Source organism: Rhinopithecus roxellana, chromosome 6 (assembly GCF_007565055.1).
Source record: "Rhinopithecus roxellana isolate Shanxi Qingling chromosome 6, ASM756505v1, whole genome shotgun sequence".
Lineage (NCBI taxonomy): Eukaryota > Metazoa > Chordata > Mammalia > Primates > Cercopithecidae > Rhinopithecus > Rhinopithecus roxellana.
In genome coordinates this window covers 122912935-122940290 of record NC_044554.1, presented here as the reverse complement: position 1 = coordinate 122940290, position 27356 = coordinate 122912935, and the positions used below count along the sequence as shown (strand labels likewise).

General features: G+C 38.3%; 1 protein-coding gene across 1 annotated transcript in view; it reads left to right on the top strand.

The window, feature by feature from the left end:
• SAMD9 (sterile alpha motif domain containing 9) overlaps window positions 1-24269 on the top strand; it is a 37571-nt gene extending 13302 nt beyond the window's left edge. The window contains 3 exon segments of the mRNA XM_030932323.1: window positions 17679-21330; window positions 21332-21646; window positions 21648-24269. Coding sequence (XP_030788183.1) covers window positions 17687-21330; window positions 21332-21646; window positions 21648-22449 — 4761 coding nt within the window. The 5' untranslated portion in view covers window positions 17679-17686 and the 3' untranslated portion in view covers window positions 22450-24269.
• The last annotated feature ends 3087 nt before the right edge of the window (window positions 24270-27356 follow it).

The window sequence follows — 27356 nt, the reverse complement described above, 5'->3', positions numbered from 1 at the left end:
CACTTTGGAAGGCAAGGACATGAGAATTGTTTAAGGCCAGGAATTCAAAATTAGCTTGGGCAACATAGCAAAACCCTACCTAGCAAGATTCCTACCAAAAAAAAAAATAGCTGGATGTGGTGGCACGCAGCTGTAGTCCTAGCTGCTTTGGAGGCTGAGGCAGAAGGATTGCTTGAGCCCGAGAATTTAAGGTTACAGTGAGCTATAATTGCACCACTGCACTCCAGCATAGGCAACAGTGAGACCGTGTCTCAAGAAAAAAAAAAAAAAGAAAAGAAAGAAAGAAAAAGGAAAAATAGATAAAGAACAGGTAATGAAAACCTAAAAGTACTTTACTTTAATCAAATATACCTTCTACCATCTACTCTAAGAAATAAGTAGCTTCCAGAAAACAAAGCTCTCTGAGAATTTCTCAAATACTGTTGTTGGATGACATACAGAGGAAGACAGACAGACAGATAGACTACTATGGGAAGTCTTTGGAATTATGGCAGCTTTATGTGCCTGGCAAAAATACTAGGCTTATGTCTAATTTCTCCCCGAAGGAAACACTAAGATAATGCAAGAGGGTTGGGGGATCACATTTCTGAATGAAGGCCTGACCTTCAGCTCCCTTTAGAAAAGTTAACAAACGGCGGAGCAAGATGGCCGAATAGGAACAGCTCCAGTCTCCAACTCCCAGCGCGAGCGACACAGAAGACCGGTGATTTCTGCATTTTCAACTGAGGTACTGGGGTCATCTCACTAGGGAGTGCCGGACAATAGGTGCTGGTCAGCTGCTGCAGCCTGACCAGCGAGAGCTGAAGCAGGGCGAGGCATCGCCTCACCTGGAAGCGCAAGGGGGAAGGGGATCCGTTTTCCTAGCCAGGGGAACTGAGACACACAACACCTGGAAAATCGGGTAACTCCCACCCCAATACTGCGCTGTAAGCATACAGGCACACCAGGAGAATATATCCCAATCCTGGCCGGGAGGGTCCCACGCCCACGAAGCCTCCCTCACTGCTAACACAGCAGTCTGCCGCGATCTATCCGCAAGGCAGCCGCGAGGCTGGGGGAGGGGCGCCCGCCATTGCTGAGGCTTAAGTAGGTAAACAAAGCCGCTGGGAAGCTCGAACTGGGTGGAGCTCACAGCAGCTCAAGGAAGCCTGCCTGTCTCTGTAGTCTCCACCTCTGGGGACAGCGCACAGCTGAAGACCAACAGGGGAAGTAGCGGGAGCCGGTGCAGACGCGAACGACTCTGTCTGACAGCTTTGGGGAGAGCCGTGGAGATCTGAGAACGGACAGACTGCCTGCTCAGGTGTGTCTCTGACCCCTGAGTAGCCTAGCTGGGAGAAATCCCCCACTAGGGGCAGTCTGACACCCCACACCTCACAGGGTGGAGTACACCCCTGAGAGGAAACTTCCAAAGGAAGAATCAGACAGGTACACTCGCTGTTCAGCAATATTCTATCTTCGGCAACCTCTGCTGCTGATACCCAGGCAAACAGGGTCTGAAGTGGACCTCAAGCAATCTCCAACAGACCAACAGACAGTCCTTCTGACTGTCAGAAGGAAAACTATCAAACAGGAAGGACACCTATACCAAAACCCCATCAGTACGTCACCACCATCAAAGACCAGAGACAGAAAAAACCACAAAGATGGGGAAGAAGCAGGGCAGAAAAGCTGGAAATTCAAAAAATAAGAGCGCATCTCCCCCTGCGAAGGAGCGCAGCCCATCGCCAGCAACGGATCAAAGCTGGTCAGAGAATGACTTGGACGAGAGGAGAGAAGAAGGCTTCAGTCCATCAAACTTATCAGAGCTAAAGGAGGAATTACGTACCCAGCGCAAAGAAACTAAAAATCTTGAAAAAAGAGTGGAAGAATTGACAGCTAGACTCATTAATGCAGAGAAGATCATAAACGAAATGACAGAGATGAAAACCATGACACGAGAAATACGTGACAAATGCACAAGCTTCAGTAACCGACTCGATCAACTGGAAGAAAGAGTATCAGCGATTGAAGATCAAATGAATGAAATGAAGCGAGAAGAGAAACCAAAAGAAAAAAGAAGAAAAAGAAATGAGCAAAGCCTGCAAGAAGTATGGGATTACGTAAAAAGACCAAATCTACGTCTGATTGGGGTGCCTGAAAGTGAGGGGGAAAATGGAACCAAGTTGGAAAACACTCTTCAGGATATCATCCAGGAGAACTTCCCCAACCTAGTAGGGCAGGCCAACATTCAAATTCAGGAAATACAGAGAACGCCACAAAGATACTCCTCCAGAAGAGCAACTCCAAGACACATAATTGCCAGATTCACCAAAGTGGAAATGAAGGAAAAAATCTTAAGGGCAGCCAGAGAGAAAGGTCGGGTTACCCACAAAGGGAAGCCCATCAGACTAACAGCAGATCTCTCGGCAGAAACTCTACAAGCCAGAAGAGAGTGGGGGCCAATACTCAACGTTCTTAAAGAAAAGAATTTTCAACCCAGAATTTCATATCCAGCCAAACTAAGTTTCATAAGTGAAGGAGAAATAAAATCCTTTACAGATAAGCAAATGCTTAGAGATTTTGTCACCACCAGGCCTGCCTTACAAGAGACCCTGAAGGAAGCCCTAAACATGGAAAGGAACAACCGGTACCAGCCATCGCAAAAACATGCCAAAATGTAAAGACCATCGAGGCTAGGAAGAAACTGCATCGACTAACGAGCAAAATAACCAGTTAATATCATAATGGCAGGATCAAGCTCACACATAACAATATTAACCTTAAATGTTAATAGACTAAATGCTCCAATTAAAAGACACAGACTGGCAAACTGGATAAAGAGTCAAGACCCATCAGTCTGCTGTATTCAGGAGACCCATCTCACATGCAGAGACATACATAGGCTCAAAATAAAGGGATGGAGGAAGATCTACCAAGCAAATGGAGAACAAAAAAAAGCAGGGGTTGCAATCCTTGTCTCTGATAAAACAGACTTTAAACCATCAAAGATCAAAAGAGACAAAGAAGGCCATTACATAATGGTAAAGGGATCAATTCAACAGGAAGAGCTAACTCTCCTAAATATATATGCACCCAATACAGGAGCACCCAGATTCATAAAGCAAGTCCTTAGAGACTTACAAAGAGACTTAGACTCCCATACAATAATAATGGGAGACTTCAACACTCTGCTGTCAACATTAGACAGATCAACGAGACAGAAAGTTAACAAGGATATCCAGGAATTGAACTCATCTCTGCACCAAGCGGACCTAATAGACATCTATAGAACTCTCCACCCCAAATCAACAGAATATACATTCTTCTCAGCACCACATCGCACTTATTCCAAAATTGACCACATAATTGGAAGTAAAGCACTCCTCAGCAAATGTAAAAGAACAGAAATTATAACAAACTGTCTCTCAGACCACAGTGCAATCAAACTAGAACTCAGGACTAAGAAACTCAATCAAAACCGCTCAACTACATGGAAACTAAACAACCTGCTCCTGAATGACTACTGGGTACATAACGAAATGAAAGCGGAAATAAAGATGTTCTTTGAAACCAATGAGAACAAAGATACAACATACCAGAATCTCTGGGACACATTTAAAGCAGTGTGTAGAGGGAAATTTATAGCACTAAATGCCCACAAGAGAAAGCAGGAAAGATCTAAAATTGACACTCTAACATCACAATTAAAAGAACTAGAGAGGCAAGAGCAAACACATTCAAAAGCTATCAGAAGGCAAGAAATAACTAAGATCAGAGCCGAACTGAAGGAGATAGAGACACAAAAAACCCTCCAAAAAATCAATGAATCCAGGAGTTGGTTTTTTGAAAAGATCAACAAAATTGACAGACCGCTAGCAAGGCTAATAAAGAAGAAAAGAGAGAGGAATCAAATAGATGCAATAAAAAATGATAAAGGGGATATCACCACTGACCCCACAGAAATACAAACTACCATCAGAGAATACTATAAACGCCTCTACGCAAATCAACTAGAAAATCTAGAAGAAATGGATAATTTCCTGGACACTTACACTCTCCCAAGGCTAAACCAGGAAGAAGTTGAATCCCTGAATAGACCAATAGCAGGCTCTGAAATTGAGGCAACAATTAATAGCCTACCCACCAAAAAAAGTTCAGGACCAGATGGATTCACAGCTGAATTCTACCAGAGGTACAAGGAGGAGCTGGTACCATTCCTTCTGAAACTATTCCAATCAATAGAAAAAGAGGGAATCCTCCCTAACTCATTTTATGAGGCCAACATCATCCTGATACCAAAGCCTGGCAGAGACACAACAAAAAAAGAGAATTTTAGACCAATATCCCTGATGAACATCGATGCAAAAATTCTCAATAAAATACTGGCAAACCGGATTCAGCAGCACATCAAAAAGCTTATCCACCATGATCAAGTGGGCTTCATCCCTGGGATGCAAGGCTGGTTCAACATTCGCAAATCAATAAACGTAATCCAGCATATAAACAGAACCAAAGACAAGAACCACATGATTGTCTCAATAGATGCAGAAAAGGCTTTTGACAAAATTCAGCAGCCCTTCATGCTAAAAACGCTCAATAAATTCGGTATTGATGGAACGTACCTCAAAATAATAAGAGCTATTTATGACAAACCCACAGCTAATATCATACTGAATGGGCAAAAACTGGAAAAATTCCCTTTGAAAACTGGCACAAGACAGGGATGCCCTCTCTCACCACTCCTATTCAACATAGTGTTGGAAGTTCTGGCTAGGGCAATCAGGCAAGAGAAAGAAATCAAGGGTATCCAGTTAGGAAAAGAAGAAGTCAAATTGTCCCTGTTTGCAGATGACATGATTGTATATTTAGAAAACCCCATCGTCTCAGCCCAAAATCTCCTTAAGCTGATAAGCAACTTCAGCAAAGTCTCAGGATACAAAATTAATGTGCAAAAATCACAAGCATTCTTATACACCAGTAACAGACAAGCAGAGAGCCAAATCAGGAATGAACTTCCATTCACAATTGCTTCAAAGAGAATAAAATACCTAGGAATCCAGCTTACAAGGGATGTAAAGGACCTCTTCAAGGAGAACTACAAACCACTGCTCAGTGAAATCAAAGAGGACACAAACAAATGGAAGAACATACCATGCTCATGGATAGGAAGAATCAATATCGTGAAAATGGCCATACTCCCCAAGGTTATTTATAGATTCAATGCCATCCCCATCAAGCTACCAATGAGTTTCTTCACAGAATTGGAAAAAACTGCTTTAAAGTTCATATGGAACCAAAAAAGGGCCCGCATTGCCAAGACAATCCTAAGTCAAAAGGACAAAGCTGGAGGCGTCACGCTACCTGACTTCAAACTATACTACAAGGCTACAGTCACCAAAACAGCATGGTACTGGTACCAAAACAGAGATATAGATCAATGGAACAGAACAGAGTCCTCAGAAATAATACCACACATCTACAGCCATCTGATCTTTGACAAACCTGAGAGCAACAAGAAATGGGGAAAGGATTCCCTATTTAATAAATGGTGCTGGGAAAATTGGCTAGCCATAAGTAGAAAGCTGAAACTGGATCCTTTCCTTACCCCTTATACGAAGATTAATTCAAGATGGATTAGAGACTTAAATGTTAGACCTAATACCATAAAAACCCTAGAAGAAAATCTAGGTAGTACCATTCAGGACATAGGCATGGGCAAGGACTTCATGTCTAAAACACCAAAAGCAACGGCAGCAAAAGCAAAAATTGACAAATGGGATCTAATTAAACTAAAGAGCTTTTGCACAGCAAAAGAAACTACCATCAGAGTGAACAGGCAACCTACAGAATGGGAGAAAATTTTTGCAACCTACTCATCTGACAAAGGGCTAATATCCAGAATCTACAAAGAACTCAAACAAATATACGAGAAAAAAACAAACAACCCCATCAAAAAGTGGGGAAAGGATATGAACAGACATTTCTCAAAAGAAGATATTCATACAGCCAACAGACACATGAAAAAATGCTCATCATCACTCGCCATCAGAGAAATGCAAATCAAAACCACAATGAGATACCATCTCACACCAGTTAGAATGGCAATCATTAAGAAGTCAGGAAACAACAGGTGTTGGAGAGGATGTGGAGAAATAGGAACACTTTTACACTGTTGGTGGGATTGTAAACTAGTTCAACCATTATGGAAAACAGTATGGCAATTCCTCAAGGATCTAGAACTAGATGTACCATATGACCCAGCCATCCCACTACTGGGTATATACCCAAAGGATTATAAATTATTCTACTACAAAGACACATGTACACGTATGTTTATTGCGGCACTATTCACAATAGCAAAGACTTGGAATCAACCCAAATGTCCATCTGTGACAGACTGGATTAAGAAAATGTGGCACATATACACCATGGAATACTATGCAGCCATAAAAAAGGATGAGTTTGCGTCCTTTGTAGGGACATGGATGCAGCTGGAAACCATCATTCTTAGCAAACTATCACAAGAACAGAAAACCAAACACCGCATGTTCTCACTCATAGGTGGGAACTGAACAATGAGATCACTTGGACTCGGGAAGGGGAACATCACGCACTGGGGCCTATCATGTGGAGGGGGGAGGGGGGAGGAGGGAGGGCTTGCATTGGGGAGTTATACAAGATATAAATGATGAATTGATGGGTGCTGACGAGTTGATGGGTGCAGCACACCAACATGGCATAAGTATACATATGTAACAAACCTGCACATTATGCACATGTACCCTAGAACTTAAAGTATAATAATAAAAATAAATAAATAAATAAATAAATAAAAAAAAAGAAAAGTTAACAAACCCTACAGTTTAACACCAACCAGAGTTAAAAAAATGTATGTGGGTTCAATTGGTAACAAATAGTGTTTCCTGCTAAGATTCTCAGAACCAAATTTTCAGGTCAGTTTTGAAAGTATACGGTATAAAAACCAGTAATTTTAGGCACTAATTTTACTCCATGATTTCACCTTTTTTTCCCCCTACCATTATTTAGCCTTCCCCATGATTTCTTTACCTAATGGTTTTAATATACGTGTGATCCTGTATTACCTTCTAAATATTTCACCTAAAAAACATTTTGGAATAAGAGAGGATATAAAGAAATCATAAATTTGTAAAATATCTATGAACAGTAGCATAAATACCTATGAATGGTGGCATATTATTTTCTCCAAGAGTGACATCATCAACAATTTTTAAAAAATAACTATTGAAAGGCACAGCTATCAATAATCTGACAAAAGCTTTAGGGGAAGAAGCGTGAAAGTGTAACCTGTTCAATGACATTTGAAATATTCATAATCTCTCTAGTAGAGAAAACAGTCAAAAGTCACTTCTTTATTATTTGCTTACTTTCCCAACCAAATGCTCAGGCCCAGTTCTCCATCTCCCACATTCTTATATGAGAACCTGACTTTATGTTTTTACATATAATGGTATGCAGTTCTTGCATAAATCAAATAATCCATCTAATTCACCACTCGTTCTCATAATCTAGTTTATGACATATCACCCAGAGAGTAAGGACTGTGACTGTGTCTGTAAAACTGTGAAAGTTTCAAGTTGATGAAGGAAGTCAGGGAGACCCCAGGAAAAGGGTACTGGTGGGATGGGGCAAGATGGGGGATGAGAGTCATGGGTATGAGGCCTCAGGAGCCAGGGCACACTAGCAGCAGAATAATCAGGGACCCCTGCTTTATGTTAAATAGTGTGGGTGTAACAAAAAGGAGCATACTTTCACAGGGTGGAGTAGATGTGACTCAGCAAATCGATACAAGAAAGTAACTTAGATAGAACGGTCACTAGATGAGGGTGTAGTCAGCTTTTAGACAACTCTAAAACCAGTATGAATCAACCCTGAGTGGGATGCAGAAGTCAAAAGTTCATAATCTGAGGCTGCAATAATAAACACCTAGCAAAACTTTAGGACCTCACATACCATTGAATTTACAATTATCCTTGGTTCGTAACACACTATCATCTTTTTTATGCAAGTGTCTCTTTTATTTTATTCATCCGTTTATTTATTTTCTAATGTATTTTGGAGGCATTATTGGCTTTTTAAATACGGTATAACTTATATACAATGAACAAACTTCAGGGTAAGCCTCTATGAAACTTTTATATGTACTTACCTGTGCAACCACTACCCATATCAAGTTATAAAATATTTCCATCACCCCAGAAGTTTTCCTTGTGTTCCTTCCTAGAAAAGATCTACCCCCAACATCATTCTGACTTCTATGACAGATTACTTTTGCCTATTCTTAAACTATATAAGTAGAATTCTACTATATGTTTTCTGTTGTAACTGGCTTATTTCACACAGTGTGATGCTCACATTCTTTCATGTTGTTGCCTGTATCAGTACTTTGATCGTTTTCATGAGAATTGCAGATCCAAAGGGTAGGTATATATTTAACTTCACAAAAACTGATAGCTTCTTAAAGTGGCTGAAACAATGTACATTCCAACAGGCAATGTATGAGAGCTCCATTGACTCCACATCTTCACCAACATTTGGCATTACCAGTCTTTAATTTTAGGCATTCTGGTAGGCATGTAATATTATCTTGTTGTAATTTTACTTTGCATATCCATTATAGTAAAGATTTTGGAACACTTCTAATTGCACTTCATTACACCCGCCTCTGTGACTACCAAAATCCCCACTGGTTTCTCCTCCTCCCAGTAGGCCAAGTCTAATCCTTAAACCCAACCCCAAATCAACAAATGCCCCCAAAGCTTACCTAGACAGGAATCTTTTCCTCTCTGGAATTTTAGTTCATCCTGTCCTTGTCATCTGGTCTATTGATGACTTTGTGATTACTTAAAAATATGAGTTTTGCAATTTTTCGGATTTTGTTCTCATTGTTGCAGTGGGTGAGTAGGTGGCCTTTTGTGATCTCCTACATCCTGAAACTGAGACTCCTTCGGTTTCTTCTAGAGTCAGTTTGGTAAGCTATATTTTTTAAGAATTTGCTAATTAATCTCAGTTTTCAATTTATTCAGTTAAAGTTGGTTGGAATAACATCCAAACCCTTTCATTTTTAAAGTATCTAATATTGCTTATTTTATTAATTGAATTATTAATTGAATTATTTAATTAATTAAATTGCTAATTTAATTAATATTGCTTATTTTATTTTTCAGTTAATCATTCCATGGATGTGTCAATTTTATTACTTTTTATCTCTTGGACATCATTGAGTTTCTCTTGTCATTTTGTTTTCCATTTTATAAATTTCTACTTTTATCTTTGTTTTTTTCTTTCTTCTTATTTCAGGTTTATTCTATTGTTCTTCTTTGAATTTATTAAATTGGCATTTAGTTCATACTTTTCAGTCATTCTTCCTTTTTTAAAATTATACTTTAAGTTCTAGGGTACATATGCACAACATGCATGTTTGTTACGTATGTACACATGTGCCATGTTGGTGTGCTGCACCCATTAACTCATCATTTACATTAGGTATATCTCCTAATGCTATCCCTCCCCCCTCCCCCCACCTCACAACAGGCCCCAGTGTGTGATGTTCACCATCCTGTGTCCTAGTATTCTCATTGTTTACTTCCCACCTGTGAGTGTGAACACGTGGTGTTTGGTTTTCTGTCTTTGCAATAGTTTGCTCAGAATGAGTTTCCAGCTTCATCCATGTCCCTACAAAGGACATGAACTAATCCTTTTTTATGGCTGCATAGTATTCCATGGTGTATATGTGCCACATTTACTTAATCCAGTCTATCATTGATGGACATTTGGGTTGGTTCCAAGTCTTTGCTATTGGGAATAGTGCCACAATAAACATACGTGTGCATGTGTCTTTATAGCAAAATGATTTATAATCCTTTGGATATATACCCAGTAAAGGGATAGCTCAGACAAATGGTATTTTTAGGTCTAGATCTTTGAGGAATCGCCACACTGTCTTCCACAATGGTTGAACTAGTTTACAGTCCCACCAACCATGTAAAAGTGTTGCTATTTCTCCACATCCTCTCCAGCACCTGTTGTTTCCTGACTTTTTAATGATCGCCATTCTAACTGGTGTGAGATAGTATCTCATTGTGGTTTAGATTTGCATTTCTCTGATGGCCAGTGATGATGAGCATTTTTTCATGTGTCTGTTGGCTGCATAAATGTCCTCTTTTGAGAAGTGTCTGTTCTTGTCCTTTGCCCACTTTTTGATGGGGTTGTTTGATTTTTTCTTGTAAATTTATTTAAGTTCTTCACAGATTCCAGATATTAGCCCTTTGTGAGATTGGTAGATTGTAAAAATTTTCTCCCATTCTGTAAGTTGCCTGTTTACTCTGATGGTAGTTTCTTTTGCTGTGCAGAAGCTCTTTTGTTTGTCAGTTTTGGCTTTTGTTGTCATTGCTTTTTGTGTTTTAGTTATGAAGTCCTTGCCCATGCCTATGTCCTGAATGGTATTGCCTAGGTTTTCTTCTAGGTTTTTTATGGTTTAAGGCCTAACATTTAAGTCTTTAATCCATCTTGAATTAATTTTTGTATAAGGTGTAAGGAAAGGATCCAGTTTTAGCTTTCTACATATGGCTAGCCATTTATTAAATAGGGAATCCTTTCCCCATTTCTTGTTTTGTCAGGCTTGTCAAAGATCAGATGGTTGTAGATATGTGGTATTATTTCTGAGGGCTCTGTTCTGTTCCATTGGTATATGTCTCTGTTTTGGTACCAGTACCATGCTGTTTTGGTTACTGTAGCCTTGTAGTATAGTTTGAAGTCAGGTAGTGTGATACCTCCAGGTTTGTTCTTTTGGCTTAGGATTGTCTTGGCATTGTGGGCTCTTATTTTTGGTTCCATATGAACTTTAAGGTAGTTTTTTCCAATTCTGTGAAGAAAGTCATTGGTAGCTTAATGGGGATGGCATTGAATCTATAAATTACCTTGGGCTCTATGGCCATTTTCACAATATTGATTCTCCCTATCCATGAGCATGGAATGTTCTTCTGTTTGTTTGTGTCCTCTTTTATTTCATTTATTTTATTTTATTTTCTCTTACATTTTATTTTATTTTATTCTTTTTTTAATTCTTATTTTATTTTATTCTTTTATTTTATTTTTATTTCATTGAGCAGTGGTTTGTAGTTCTCTTTGAAGAGGTCTTTCACATCCCTTGTAAGTTGGATTCTAGGTATTTTATTCTCTTTAAAGCAATTGTGAATGGGAGTTCACTCATGATTTGGCTGTTTGTCTGTTTTTGGTGTATAGGAATGCTTTTGATTTTTGCACATTGATTTTTGTATCCTGTGACTTGACTGAAGATGCTTATCAGTTTAAGGAGATTTTGGTCTGAGATGATGGGGTTTTCTAAATATACAATCATGTCATCTGCAAACAGGGACAATTTGACTTCCTTCTTTCCTAACTGAATACCCTTTATTTCTTTCTCCTGCCTGATTGCCCTAGCCAGGACTTCCAACACTATGTTGAATAGGAGTGGTGAGAGAGGGCATCCCTGTCTTGTGCCAGTTTTCAAAGGGAATGCTTCCAGTTTTTGCCATTATGATATTGGCTGTGGGTTTGTCATAAATAGCTTTTATTATTTTGAGATATGTCCCATCAATACCTAGTTTATTGAGAGTTTTTAGCATGAAGTGCTGTTGAATATTGTCAAAGGCATTTTCTGCATCTATTGAGAGAATCATGTGGTTTTTATCTTTGGTTCTGTTTATATGATGTATTACATTTATTGATTTGCATATGTTGAACCAGCCTTGCATCCCAGGAATGAAGCCAACTTGATCTTGGTGGATAAGCTTTTTGATGTGCTGCTGGATTCGGTTTGCCAATATTTTATTGAGGATTTTTGCATCGATGTTCATCAGGGATATTAGTCTAAAATTCTTTTTTTTGTTGTTGTATCTCTGCCAGGCTTTGGTATCAGGATGATGCTGGCCTCATAAAATGCATTAGGGAGGACTCCCTCTTTTTCTATTGATTGGAATAGTTTCAGAAGGAATGGTACCAGCTCCTCTTTGTGCCTCTGGTAGAATTTGACTGTGAATCCGTCTGGTCCTAGACTTTTTTTGGTTGGTAGGCTATTAATTGTTGCTTCAATTTCAGAACCTGTTATTGCTCTATTCAGGGATTCAACTTCTTCCTGGTTTAGTCTTGGGAGGGTGTATGTGTCCAGGAATTTTTGCATTTCTTCTAGATTTTCTAGTTTATTTGCATAGAGGTGTTTACAGTATTCTCTGATAGTAGTTTGGATTTCTGTGGGATCGGTGGTAATATCTCCTTTATCATTTTTTATTGCATCTATTTGATTCTTCTCTCTTTTCTTCTTTATTAATCTTGCTAGCGGTCTATCAATTTTGTTGATCTTTTCAAACAACCAACTCCTGGATTCATTGATTTTTTGGAGTTTTTTTTTTGTGTGTGTGTGTCTCTATCTCCTTCAGTTCTGCCCTGATCTTAGTTATTTCTTGCCTTCTGATAGCTTTTGAATGTGTTTGCTCTTGCCTCTCTAGTTCTTTTAATTGTGATGTTAGAGTGTCAATTTTAGATCTTTCCTGCTTTCTCTTGTGGGCATTTAGTGCTATAAATTTCCCTCTACACACTGCTTTAAATGTGTCCCAGAGATTCTGGTATGTTGTGTCTTTGTTCTCACTGGTTTCAAAGAACATCTTTATTTCTGCTTTCATTTCATTAGGGACACAGTAGTCGTTCAGGAGCAGGTTGTTCAGTTTCCATGAAGTTGAGTGGTTTTGAGTGAGTTTCTTAATCCTGAGTTCTAATTTGATTGCACTGTGGTCTGAGAGACAGTTTGTTATAAGTTCTGTTCTTTTACATTTGCTGAGGAGTACTTTACTTCCAATTATGTGGTCAATTTTGGAATAACTGTGATGTGGTGCTGAGAAGAATATATATTCTGTTGATTTGGGGTGGAGAGTTCTGTAGATGTCTATTAGGTCCACTTGGTGCAGAGCTGAGTTCAAGTCCTGGATATCCTTGTTAACTTTCTGTCTCATTGATCTGTCTAATGTTGACAGTGGGGTGTTAAAGTCTCCCATTATTATTGTATGGGAGTCTAAGTCTCTTTGTAGGTCTCTAAGGACTTGCTTTATGAATCTGGGTGCTCCTGTATTGGGTGCATATATATTTAGGATAGTTAGCTCTTCTTGTTGAATTGATCCCTTTAGAGTTATGTAATGGCCTTGTCTCTTCTGATCTTTGTTGGTTTAAAGTGTGTTTTATCAGAGACTAGGATTGCAACCCCTGCTTTTTGTTTTGTTTTGTTTTCCATTTGCTTGGTAGATCTTTCTCCATCCCTTTATTTTGAGCCTATGTGTATCTCTGTGCATGAGATGGGTCTCCTGAATACAGCAGACTGATGGGTCTTAACTCTTTATCCAATTTGCCAGTCTGTGTCTTTTAATTGGACCATTTATCCCATTTACACTTTAGGTTAACATTGTTATGTGTGAATTTCATCCTGTCATTATGAGGTTAGCTGGTTATTTTGCTCATTAGTTGATGCAGTTTCTTCCTAGCATCGATGGTCTTTACATTTTGGCATGTTTTTGCAATGGCTGGTACCGGTTGTTCCTTTCCATGTTTACTGTTTCCTTCAGGAGCTCTTGTATAACAGGCCTGGTGGTGACAAAATCTCTCAGCATTTGCTTGTCTGTAAAGGATTTTATTTTTCCTTCACTTACGAAACTTAGTTTGGCTGGATACGAAATTCTGGGTTGAAAATTCTTTTCTTTAAGAATGTTGAATATTGGCCCCCACTCTCTTCTGGCTTGTAGATTTTCTGCCAAGAGATCCACTGTTAATCTGATGGGCTTCCCTTTGTGGGTAACCCAATCTTTCTCTCTAGCTGCCCTTAACATTTTTTCCTTCATTTCAACTTTGGTGAATCTGACAATTATGTGTCTTGGAGTTGCTCTTCTCAAGGAGTATCTTTGTGGCATTCTCTGTATTTCCTGAATTGTAATGTCTTCCTGCCTTGCTAGGTTGGGGAAGTTCTACTGGATAATATCCTGAAGAGTGTTTTCCAACTTGGTTCTATTCTCCCCGTCATGTTCAGGTACACCAATCAGATGTAGATTTGGTCTTTTCACATAATCCCATATTTCTTGGAGGCTTTGTTTGTTTCTTTTTACTCTTTTTTCTCTAAACTTCTCTTCTCGCTTAATTTCATTCATTTGATCTTCAATCACTGATACCCTTTCTTCCACTTGATCAAATCGGCTACTGAAGCTTGTGTATGTGACATGTAGTTCTTGTGCCATGGTTGTCAGCTCCATCAGGTCATTTGAGGTCTTCTCTACACTGTTTATTCTAGTTAGCCATTCGTCTAATCTTTCTTCAATGTTTTTAGCTTCTTTGTGATGGGTTTGAACATCCTCCTTTAGATCAGAGAAGTTTGTTATTGAAGCCTGCTTCTCTCAACTCGTCAAAGTCATTCTCTGTCTAGCTTTGCTCCATTGCTGGTGAGGAGCTGCATTTCTTTGGAGGAGAGAGGAGCTCTGATTTTTAGAATTTTCAGCTTTTCTGCTCTGGTTTCTCCCCATCTTTGTGGTTTTATCTACCTTTGGTCTTTGATGATGGTGAAGTACAGATGGGGTTTTGGTGTGGATGTCCTTTCTGTTTGTTAGTTTTCCTTCTAACAGTCAGGACCCTCAGCTGCAGGTCTGTTGGAGTTTGCTGGAGGTCCACTCCAGACCCTGTTTGCCTGGGTATCACCAGCAGAGGCTGCAGAACAGCAAATATTGCAGAACAGCAAATGTTGCTGCCTGATCCTTCCTCTGGAAGCTTCATCTCAGAGGGTCACCTGGCTGTATGAGGTGTTGGTAGGCCCCTAATGAGAGGTGTCTCCCAGTCTGCAGGAGTTTCTGCTGCCTTTTGTTCAGCTACGCCCTGCCCACAGAGGTGGAGTCTACAGAGGTGGGCAGGCCTCCTTGAGCTGCAGTGGGCTCCACCCAATTCGAGGTTCCTGGCCACTTTCTTTACCTACTCAATCCTCAGCAATGGCAGATGTCCCTCCCCTCGCCTTGCTGCTGCCTTGCAGTTCGAACTGAGACTGCTGTGCTAGCAGTGAGTGAGGCTCCATGGGTGTGGGACCCTCTGAGCCAGGTGTGGGATATAATCTTCTGGTGTGCCATTTGCTAAGACCATTGGAAAAGTGCAGTATTAGGGTGGGAGTGTCCCGATTTTCCAAGTACCATCTGTCACGGCTTCCCTTGGCTAGGAAAGGTGCACTTCCTTGCACTTCCTGGGTGATGTGATGCCCTCCCCTGCTTCAGCTCACACTCCATGGACTACACCCGCTGTCTGACAAGCCCCAGTGAGATGAACCCGGTACCTCAGTTGAAAATGCAGAAATCACCCATCTTCTTCATCACTCACACTGGAAGCTATAGACTGGAGCTGTTCCTATTTGGCCATCTTGAAACCCGGCCCTGTGCTTTAGACTTGGCACCCTATGGCTTGAGGAGGTGACACTGTGTCCATGTGTGTGTGAAGGGAGAATGGCTGAAGGTACTTGCTGTCCCCCAGACAAAATCCGTGGACGTGGGTCACACCCATGCACGCATGCAGCAGGGGTCTTAGCCATACAGGTGCACAGCAGGGCACACCCATTCTTCCATTTTTATAAATACATACAAGGCTATACATATTTCTCCAAGTATTGTAGACATTGTTCCTTACAACTTTTTATATGCAGAATTTTTATTACTGCTCAGTTCTAAATATTTTTCTCTGTAATGGATACCATTGCAGTTTTTTATTTTTTGAGTAACATTTTATTTGAGATTATTGTAGATTCATATGTAGTTGCAAGAAATAATTTGATATTCTGTGTACTCTTTACCTAACTTCCCCAATTGTAAAAATCTTATAAAATTATAGTACAAAATCACAACCAAGATATTGCCTATCTTTGCCTATTTTGTACTGATATAGCTGTAAGGTATGTTGCTTATTCACTTTCTGTGCATACCACAGTTACATAATGAAAAAAATAATAGCTTAAACCTTGGACCATGGCTCTGACATCTTCATGTCTTGAAAGGAATGTAAATCCTAATCCTGAGTTTGTCTCTGCCACTAGAAAGCAATATTTCTGTGTGTTATTTCATGAACGTGGGCCTATATAATAATTTATCTGCCATCATTCCCCAGGCTGCCTCCATTATTTATTTTGATGCCTCCCATGACAAATGAAAGTTTAGTTCATTAAAATGACTCACAGTTTTGGATCATACTTAAAGCTGACTATTATTATTTGTATTTAATTTTTTCTAACCATTGCTATATTTGTGTAGCCTAGATTGACATTAATTTTTCAGATAGTAGTCTGCAAATTTGCAAACTAAATAATTATGCCATGAGTTATTGCTCAGGAATCAGCTCTTATCAATTATCATGTGAGAAATTACTTTAATACAACAGTAGCCAACAAGTTCACTACTCAGCAAGCAATTCCAGATGACATGGAGCAGAACAGCTTACAGACAAAATTAAGATGCTTGAAGGACATATTTTTTAAAATCAATTAAAATACACAACAAGGCCAGGCGCAGTGGCTCACGCCTGTAATCCCAGCACTTTGGGAGGCGGAGGCAGGAGGATTGCTTGAACCCAGGAGGCAGAGGTTGCAATGAGCCAAGATGGCACCATTGCACTCCACCTGGGCAACAAGAGCAAAACTTCATCTCAAAAAAAAAAAAAAAAATTAAAATACCCAACAACAACAACAAAGAGGTGAGCAACACATCTCGGATAAAGAACAAGAAGAGTAGAAGGATCTCATTATCTCAGTTGTGCTAGTTAATATATCTTCTCTCTTCCTCTCTGATGTTTCAGCATTCTCTACTGACTGTACAATTTTGAGAACCAGAGTTGAGGTCTGTTTCAAGGGGCTCGGCAGATGGAAGAGATTCTGGGTCAATGACATACACTTGCTCTAATCAGAAAAATGCAGAGGGATTAGTATGCCTGGCCACAGATAAAGGTCAATAGCTTGATAAGCTACTATGGATTTTACTGATGTTTCTTCAATGGAGAACACAAATGATTAGAATGGGTGTCACCAAATAAGTAACCCAATTAAGACCTCAAAAACAGCAAGAGCTTCATGTGTGTCTCATGAATATTTACTATTTGGTTCTTACGTCCCTTTCTAACTATGCTTAATACTCATATGCTCGATTTACTTTATCTATGTCTATCATGATGTATCTCACAAACCTGCTTCTAACTCAGTTTCAAATATCCTTCTTTTTCCTTATTTTCTATATCAGAATTGAATGTTCTCAAATAATACAGCAAACACACATTATAGCAAACAATCATTAATAAGGATAAACTATCTCTATATATACTGACTGGAAGTATTCCCAAAATTTACTGAGTGAATGAAGCCAGAGAATTATGTATAGTATGCCACAATTTATGTGGGAAAAGGGTGATCATGTGGTTGTATTTGGTATTCTTTCTCTGGAGGGATGCAGAGGAAACTGATAACAGTCATGTTCTCTCAAGAGATAATTCATTGGCATATCCTATTTAACTTTTTAAATTTTGAAAATTATGTATATATGATCTACTAAAATTGATTGTGTCAAAATTTTACTTTTAATAATACTAAATAATTTTTCTTTTTCTACATGTAGGTATCAGAATGGCAAAGCAACTGAACCTTCCACAAAATACAGATGATTGGACCAAAGAGGATGTAAATCAGTGGTTAGAAAGTCACAAGATTGACCAAAAACACAGGGAAATTTTGACTGGACAAGATGTGAATGGAGCAGTCTTGAAGTGGTTAAAAAAAGAACATCTTGTTGATATGGGCATCACACATGGACCAGCTATTCAAATAGAAGAACTATTCAAAGAATTGCAGAAAACAGCCATTGAAGATTCGATTTAGACATCTAAGATGAGAAAGCCCAGTAAAAATGCTCCTAAAGACCAAACCGTGTCTCAAAAGGAAAGTAGAGAAACTTCAAAGCAAAAACAAAAGGATAAAGAGAACCCAGATATGGTTAATCCGTCTACAATGAGTACAATTGCTAAAGTTTCTGAGTCACTAAAAGTTGAGCTCATAGAAGATAAAATAGATTATACAAAGGAAAGGCAGCCATCCACAGACCTGACATGTGTATCATACCCATTTGATGAATTCAGTAATCCATATCGTTACAAGTTGGATTTCATTCTACAGCCTGAAACAGGACCAGGCAATCTCATTGATCCGATACACGAATTCAAAGCCTTCACAAATACAGAGACAGCCACAGAAGAGGATGGTAAGATGAAATTTAGCAATGAGGTTTTCCGATTTGCTTCAGCTTGTATGAATTCACGTACCAATGGCACTATTCATTTTGGAGTCAAAGACAAACCTCATGGGAAAATTGTTGGCATCAAAGTCACCAGTGATACCAAGGAAGCCCTCATTAACCATTTCAATCTGATGATAAATAAGTATTTTGAAGACCATCAGGTCCAACAAGCAAAGAAGTGCATTCGAGAGCCAAGATTTATGGAAGTTTTACTGCCAAATAGTACTCTATCTGACAAATTTGTTATTGAAGTGGACATTATTCCACAGTTTTCTGAATGCCAATATGATTATTTCCAGATTAAAATTCAAAATTACAACAACAAAACATGGGAACAAAGTAAAAAATTCTCAGTATTTGTGCGAGATGGGACCAGCTCTAAGGACATTATGAAAAATAAAGCTGATTTCAGAGCATTTAAAGCAGATTTTAAAACACTGGCAGAGTCCAGAAAAGCAGAAGAAGAAAAATTCAGAGCAAAAACAAATAAAAAAGAAAGGGAGGGACCAAAGTTGGTTAAATTATTGACAGGAAATCAAGATTTGTTAGATAATTCATACTATGAACAGTACATTCTTGTAACAAATAAATGTCACTCAGATTAAACAAAACACTTAGATTTCCTGAAGGAAATTATATGGGTTGCTGTGCTGGAGTTCGATCCTGAGTCTAACATCAATGGAGTGGTCCAAGAGTACAAAGCAAGCCAAGTAGCAAACCTTCACTTTCCAAGTATATATGTAGAAGGGAAAACCACACCAAATGAGAAGATTTCTACTCTGAATCTTTACCATCAACCGAGCTGGATTTTCTGCAATGGCAGGTCAGACCTTGACAGTGAAAAATATAAACCCTTTGATCCAAGTTCCTGGCAAAGAGAAAGAGCTTCTAATGTCAGGAAACTGATTTCATTTCTTACACATGAAGACATAATGCCAAGAGGGAAGTTTTTGGTGGTATTTCTATTACTATCCTCTGTGGATGACCCAAGAGATCCCCTCATTGAGACTTTCTGTGCTTTCTACGAGGATCTCAAAGGAATAGAAAATATACTGTGTATTTGTGTACAACCACACATATTTCAGGGATGGAAAGATCTACTTGAAGCAAGATTAATAAAACACCAAGATGAAATTTCAAGCCAATGTATTTCTGCTTTAAGCCTTGAAGAGATCAATGGCACTATTCTTAAACTAAAATCTGTGACTCAATCTTCAAAAAGACTTTTGCCATCTATTGGCTTATCGACTGTCCTTCTGAAAAAAGAAGAAGATATCATGACTACTCTGGAAATTATCTGTGAAAATGAATGTGAGGGTACACTGTTAGAGAAGGACAAAAATAAATTCCTTGAATTCAAGGCATCAAAAGAGGAAGACTTCTATCGAGGTGGCAAAGTGTCATGGTGGAACTTCTACTTCTCTTCTGAAAGTTATTCTTCACCTTTTGTCAAAAGGGATAAATATGAAAGACTTGAAACAATGATTCAACACTGCACAGATTCTTCTAAACCAACATGTACCAAAATTATTCACCTGTATCATCATCCAGGCTGTGGGGGAACCACCTTGGCTATGCACATTCTCTGGGACCTAAGGAAAAAATTCAGATGTGCTGTGCTGAAAAACAACACAGTGGATTCTTCTGAAATTGGAGAACAGGTAACCAATTTAATCACCTATGGGGCAATGAACCGACAGGAATATGTACCTGTACTGCTCCTTGTTGATGATTTTGAAGAACAAGATAATGTTTATCTTCTGCAGTACTCTATTCAAACAGCTATAACTAAAAAGTACATTCGATATGAAAAACCTCTGGTGATTATCCTAAATTGTATGAGATCACAGAATCCTGAAAAAAGTGCAAGGATCCCAGACAGCATTGCCGTAATACAGCAACTCTCTCCCAAAGAACAGAGAGCTTTTGAGCTTAAATTGAAAGAAATCGAAGAACAGCATAAAAACTTTGAGGATTTTTATTCTTTTATGATCATGAAAACCAATTTTAATAAAGAATACATAGAAAATGTGATCCGGAATATCCTGAAAGCGCAGAATATTTTTACCAAGGAAGCAAAGCTCTTTTCTTTTCTGGCTCTTCTTAATTCATATGTGCCTGATACCACCATTTCACTATCACAGTGTGAAAGATTCTTAGGAATTGGAAACAAGAAGGCTTTCTGGGGGACAGAAAAATTTGAAGACAAGATGGGCACCTACTCTATAATCCTGATAAAAACAGAGGTCATTGAATGTGGAAACTACTGTGGAGTACGCATCATTCACTCTTTGATTGCAAAGTTCTCACTGGAAGAACTGAAGAAAAGCTATCACCTGAATAAAAGCCAAATTATGTTGGATATGCTAACTGCGAATTTGTTCTTCGATACTGCTATGGGAAAAAGCAAATTTTTGCAAGATATGCATACACTCCTACTCACAAGACACCACAATGAACATGAAGGTGAAACAGGAAATTGGTTTTCCCCATTTATTGAAGCATTACATAAAGATGAAGGAAATGAAGCAGTTGAAGCTGTATTACTTGCAGGTATCCATCAATTCAACCCAAATGCATTCATTTGCCAAGCATTGGCAAGACATTTCTACATTAAAAAGAAGGACTTTGGCAATGCTCTAAATTGGGCAAAACAAGCAAAAATCATAGAACCTGACAATTCTTATATCTCAGATACATTGGGTCAAGTCTACAAAAGTAAAATAAGATGGTGGATAGAGGAAAATGGAAGAAACAGGAACATTTCAGTTGATGATCTAATTGCTCTTTTGAATTTAGCAGAACAGGCCTCAAGTGCATTCAAAGAATCTCAACAGCAAAGTGAAGACAGAGAATATGAAGTGAAGGAAAGATTGTATCAGAAGTCAAAAAGGAGGTATGATACTTACAATATCGCTGGTTATCAAGGAGAGATAGAAGATGGGCTTTACACAATCCAAATTCTCTAGCTCATTCCTTTTTGATAATAAAAATGAGCTATCTAAAAGAAATATGGTCAATTTTGTATCAGGAAGTGGTGATATTCCAGGGGATCAAAATGATGAATATAAATTAGCCCTCAAAAACTATATTCCTTATTTAACTAAATTGAAATTTTCTTTGAAAAAGTCCTCTGATTTTTTTGATGAATACTTTGTCCTGCTAAAACCCAGGAACAACATTAAGCAAAATGAAGAGGCAAAAACTCGGAAAAAGGTGGCTGTATATTTTAAGAAATATACAGATATATTTTGTCTCTTAGAAGAATCACAAGACATAGGTCTTGGATCAAAGCAGTGAGCCACTTCAAATAGAGAGATGCCGGAAAAGCCTAGTAGCTTTAAAAGCAGACAAGTTTTCTGGGCTCTTGGAATATCTTATCAAAAGTCAAGAGGATGCTATAAGCACTATGGAATGTATAGTGAACAAATATGCTTTTCTCTTAGAACAATGCACTGTCAAAATCCAGTCAAAAGAAAAGTTAAATTTCATCTTGGCCAACATTATTCTCTCCTGTGTCAAACCTACCTCCACATTAGTAAAGCCAGTTGAAAAACTGAAAGATCAGCTTCGAGAAGTCTTGCAACCAATAGGACTGACTTATCGGTTTTCAGAACCTTATTTTCTAGCTTCCCTCTTATTCTGGCCGGAAAATCAACAACTAGATCAACATTCTCAACAAATGAAAGAGTATGCTCAAGCACTGGAAAATTCTTTCAAGGGACAATATAAACATATGCATCGTACAAAGCAACCAATTGCGTATTTCTTTCTTGGAAAAGGTGAAAGACTGAAAAGACTTGTTCACAAAGGAAAAATTGATCAGTGCTTTGTAAAGACACCAGATATTAATTCCTTGTGGCAGAGTGGAGATGTGTGGAAGGAGCAAAAAATCCAAGAACTTTTGCTTCATTTACAAGGTTGAGCTGAAAATAATTGTTTATACATAGAGTATGGAATCAATGAAAAAATCACAATACCCATTACTCCCACTTTTTTAGGTCAACTTAGAAGTGGCAGAAGCATAGAAAAAGTGTCTTTTTACCTGGGATTTTACATTGAAGGCCCACTTGCTTATGACATTGAAATTGTTTAAGGGTCTGATATTGTTCCTTCAAGAATTTGGTCTCAGTACCACCTAATTTTTTTAGACTCAAGATCGACACTTTAAACTGGCAAGGTTATAGATACAGCCCCTAGCTCTTCAGACCTGTACATGCAGTATTTAACTTCCTCTTAAACATAGTATGAGTCCTACAAAGACAATAGTGAAAATGGAAGTAGTGAAATATATGAAAAGCAGCAAATATGTTCCTTGGTTTGGTTAACACCACTGATGACAAAATAATAAGGAGCTATGACTGGAGTCAGAAGAAGTTAGTGTAATAAGCTGGCTGCACAGAACCCCACTACTTACCAGGCATGGATTGAAGAAGATTGTCTACTCAAATGGCATTTAGACATTAGAATGTCTGGGAAAATATTTCTCAAAGAGAGCAAAAACCTCTCAAACTGAGTAGCAACATTTATTCTTACTAAGCAGATCATCAATGTATCATGTACTTGGCACTCAAGGATCTTCCAAAACAGAGGACCGACCAGTCTTCTGAAGGTCATGCCCACAGAAGTCATCAGACCTTACCAAAGTAGGCTGGAGAATTAGATTGCCTTTTCATGCAGTGAGAGTCAGTTAAGCAAAAATAAAATTTGTCTCTATAGCTAATTAGCTTATCAACTCCCCTCCAAACAAACAATTTAAAAAAAAAACCTCACACGCAAATTCCACAACATAATGAACAAAAGGGACTCTTGTGAGAAGACTAATGAGTCTCTCATCCAGAAGATGCCAATGTACTGGCAGATTAACATATAACCTATGTTTTGAACAAAAACAACCAGAGATATGTAATCAAAATGTAATTTTCCCCTAATAAAATTATGGGTATGGGCAGTAATCAATGGCTGCCAAAACCATTAAGTAGAAAGCTGATTGAAAAAAAAAAAAAAAAAAAAAAAACTTTCTAATGGATTTCTCAAACTGTCTCAAATCCTGATAAATATTAACATCACAGAGGAAGACCACACATTATGGGTCTGGAAGTATTATAGGAGTACACATATCACCCATGAGATGGTCTTGCCAAATAATTAAACCTGAATTTGATCAGGTCTCTGGATCTTATTTTCAATTCAAAAGAAATTAAAAAAAAAAAACCTACTAACATCACAACAAATATGCAACCAGCAATATCCAGAAAGTAGAAATACACAGGACAAAAGCCTGGTTTCTTCAACCAAAAAAGAAAGAAGGAAATTGCAAAGGACCAAAAAAAGGTTAGGGAATCTATACATTATAAGGGACTTAACAACTAAAGTGAAACACATAGACTTTAGATCCTAATTTGAGCAAAATCTAAAATCAATTATTAGGCAATCAGAAAAATTTGAACACAGACTAGATATCTGAGGATATTAAGGTCCTCTATTATTGATTTGTTAGATGATATAATGATTCCATGGTTATGTTTTTTAAAGAGTTCATGCCTTTCAGAGATACATACTACAGTATTTGTAAATAAATAATATAATCTGGAATTAGTAATTTTGTGTTTGGGGTGTAGGGGTCGTGAAAGGGAAGTAGAACCGAAACAAGATTGGTCCTGAGTTAACAATGGCTGCATGCTGGATACATGTATACTTTTCTCTCTCTTACTGATTGTGCTTTTGAAATTTTCTCTTGTAGAACATTTAGAAAACAAAAACAAAAAAATGTGATTTGTTTCTGTCTTCAAAATCTCATTAGAATTTTTTCACTGGAGGAAGTTTTTCCCTTTCTTCTGCATAAAATTTTAACTCCATAACTTATGAGCTCAATCTTTATTGTTACTTTTTAATTGACAAATAAAAATTGTATATATTATGGTGTTCAGCCTGGGCGTTTTGTTTGGCGTATTTGTTTTGATATGGGCGTATACTGTGAAATGACTAAATGAAGGTAATTAGTATCTCCATGACCTCTCAAGCCCACTTGTGTGTGTGATGAGAACATTTAAAATCAACTCTCTTAACAATTTTCAAGTATACATTTTTATTAACTATAATCATCATGTTGTACAATAGATTTCCAAAATGTATTCTTCCTAACTAAAACTTGGTACCCTTTGACCAAAATCTCATTTCCCACTACCTCCCCCACTGCCCCTGCAACCCTGGAAACCACCATTCAACTTTCTGCTTCTGTGAGTTTAGCTTTTTTAGATTCCACATCTAAGTGAAATCATGCAGTATTTGTCTTTCTGTGCCTGGCTCATTTCACTTCAGCTCAATTTTTAAAACATGAAAGAAATCCTCTGATCAAACGGAGTTTCAATTAGAATGTCCAGTCACGTTTTTCTCTGAAGCCACTTCCCAGTCTGCCCCAAGTTTCAGTTCACTCTACACAGAATTGTCTCTTCTGGAGTCCTGCCTTCCCGGGTGATTCTTTTGAACTCAAATTAAGCCGGTTTAAGCAGATGTTCTGTCCCCCGTGATCTCCCTTGGGGGAACAAGAAACACTTATGGGTGTTTGTTCTGCCATTGGTAGAGAGTGAAGGTAATTTCCAGTTCGGGGAACAATATGTGTTGTAAATTCAGAGGGACACAGGTAAAGCGCTTCAAGTGAAACTTTTGAGGGCCCCCTATCTCAAGGCTTGAGAGAAGGTTCTCATAGGGGTATGAGAGAACTTTCTCCAAAAGAACCTCTTGATAAGCCCTCATTTCCTCAGTGCTAGCATTGGGTGACCTACGGCCTGTGGGACAAATCAAGCCTACTGCTTGTCTTTGTAAATAAAGTTTTATTGAAACATAGCTCTGCTCATTTGTTGAAGTATCGCCCGTGGCTGCTTTTAGACTACAACAACAGAGCTGTGTAGCTGCCACAGAAACCCTATGGGCCACAAAGTCTAAAACATTTACTATCTGGCTCTTTACAGGAAGTTTGTTGACCCCTGCTCTATGCAGTTAACTCTTCTATTATGTCTTTATTATAGGTCAATCGTCAAATTGGTTCTGAAACACCCTACTTTGAAAATATGCATTTTGGTTCATCACTTCTTTTGGTATCTAATTTTTATCGTTTTAGAGCCAAAGTTAAATTTTAACATTTTTTAACAGAAAACAAATCAATTTTAAATTGTAATAATTCAGACCCACTTTTCCAAAGAACACCAGTGTAATAAATGTGTATGAGTTTTCGTTTGGAAAATTTAAAAATTCCTAAATTGTGCAGAATCAATTTAACAGGCACCTTGATCTATCATAATTCTCTTTACCTATTAGTTTTATATTTCCTTAGAACTACGAATTTGAGGGGGACACATTTTGACTCCCTAAATTTATATTCTTCTCATATGCAAAATCATTCATTCCATCCCAGTATCCCCAAAAGTCTCACTTGTTCCAGCACCAACTCCAATGTCTAAAGTCCAGAGTTCCATCTATATCAGTTATGTGTGAAACTTAAGGTACAACTCTTCATAAGGCAAATTCCTTTCCAAATGTGAGGCTGTAAAATCAAACAAGTTGTGTGTTTCCAACTACAATGTGGGACAAGCATAGGATAAACATTCCTATTCCAAAAGGGAGAAATAGGAAAGAAGATCCCAGGTCCCAAGTAAGTCCAAAACACAAAGCAAACAATATTATATTTTGAGGTTTGCAAATAATTTTTGACTCCATGCCATGCCTCATGCACTCACTGGAGTGGAGGTTGGGCCCCCAATCCCTCAGACAGCACTGCCTTCGTGGCTTTGCTGGGTGCAGCCCATGCAGCAGCTCTTAGGGGTTGAAGTGAAGCCTGAAGCTCTCTCAGGCTGGCACTGCACATTGCACACTGGTGGCTTTACAAGTCTGGGATCTCAGAGATTGTCCTGCCTCCACAATTCCACTAAACATTGCCACAGTGGGGGCTTTCTGCAGTGACCCCAAGCCCATAACTCTGTTGGGCATTGCCCTAGTGGGGCCTTTCTGCAGTGGCCCCACTCCTACTGCTCCAATAGAAATTGCCCTAGTAGGGGCTCTCTGTGTAGCCCCATCCCTGTGGCAGCTCCCTGAACTTTTTATGACTTAATCCCCTCCTGAAGGCTCCACCTCTTAATACTATCACAAGCGTGATTACATTTCAACATATAAATTTTGGGAAGACACATTCAGACCATAACAGAAGGTGAGATTAAAATATTAATGATTTTCTCTTTCACAGGCCAGCAGTTCTCAAATGAACAGAACTCCTGAAGGTCTTTTCAAGCTGCACATTCTATTTCCCAGTTCAGATACAACCTAGGGTAGAAAGACATCAGAATTTTTTTTAACTGTCCCTTTGGAGACCACTAATTAGGTCATTGTAGTACACAATAATTTCCAAACTCGGCATTCAAAAAGAAATGTTTATCAACAGTCCTAAAACAAATGGTAGCCTCAACAAAAGAAGTTTAGAAACTATAGCATGCCAAATTTTGCTTTTGGCGATTTAGGATGTTAAAAAAAAAAAAAAAAAGAAAGAAAGAAGAAAGTTCTCAGAAAGTAATACCAAAGGGAAGATTATTTAACTTATTTCTCTAAGAACAATAAAATTATTTTAATTCCTCATTATTTTTATATCCCTTGCTCCTCCAAAGGTCTCCCTGTTGCAAAACTTAAAATGTGCTAAAAAAAAAAAAAAAAAAAAAAAAAAAAAGCTCAAATACACTGAAATAATTATAGATTTTTCACTTTCTCTATTGTCAAGAAGCTGATCTCCAATTAAAATGTATATACTATTGTTCTCTGTTCTTGTATGTATTTTTAAAATTTAAATATGTATGTACACCACCATCATAATATCATAGCCAAGTTTTAAATTCTGTGGCATCCATTATGGCCTGAAAGTCATACCTCACCTCTGAGAACACTCAGGTAAGTCAAAAAGTGCATTCCCTTTCATTAAGTGGAAGAAGGGAATTGTTCAGTTTGAAATCCAGAAATCTA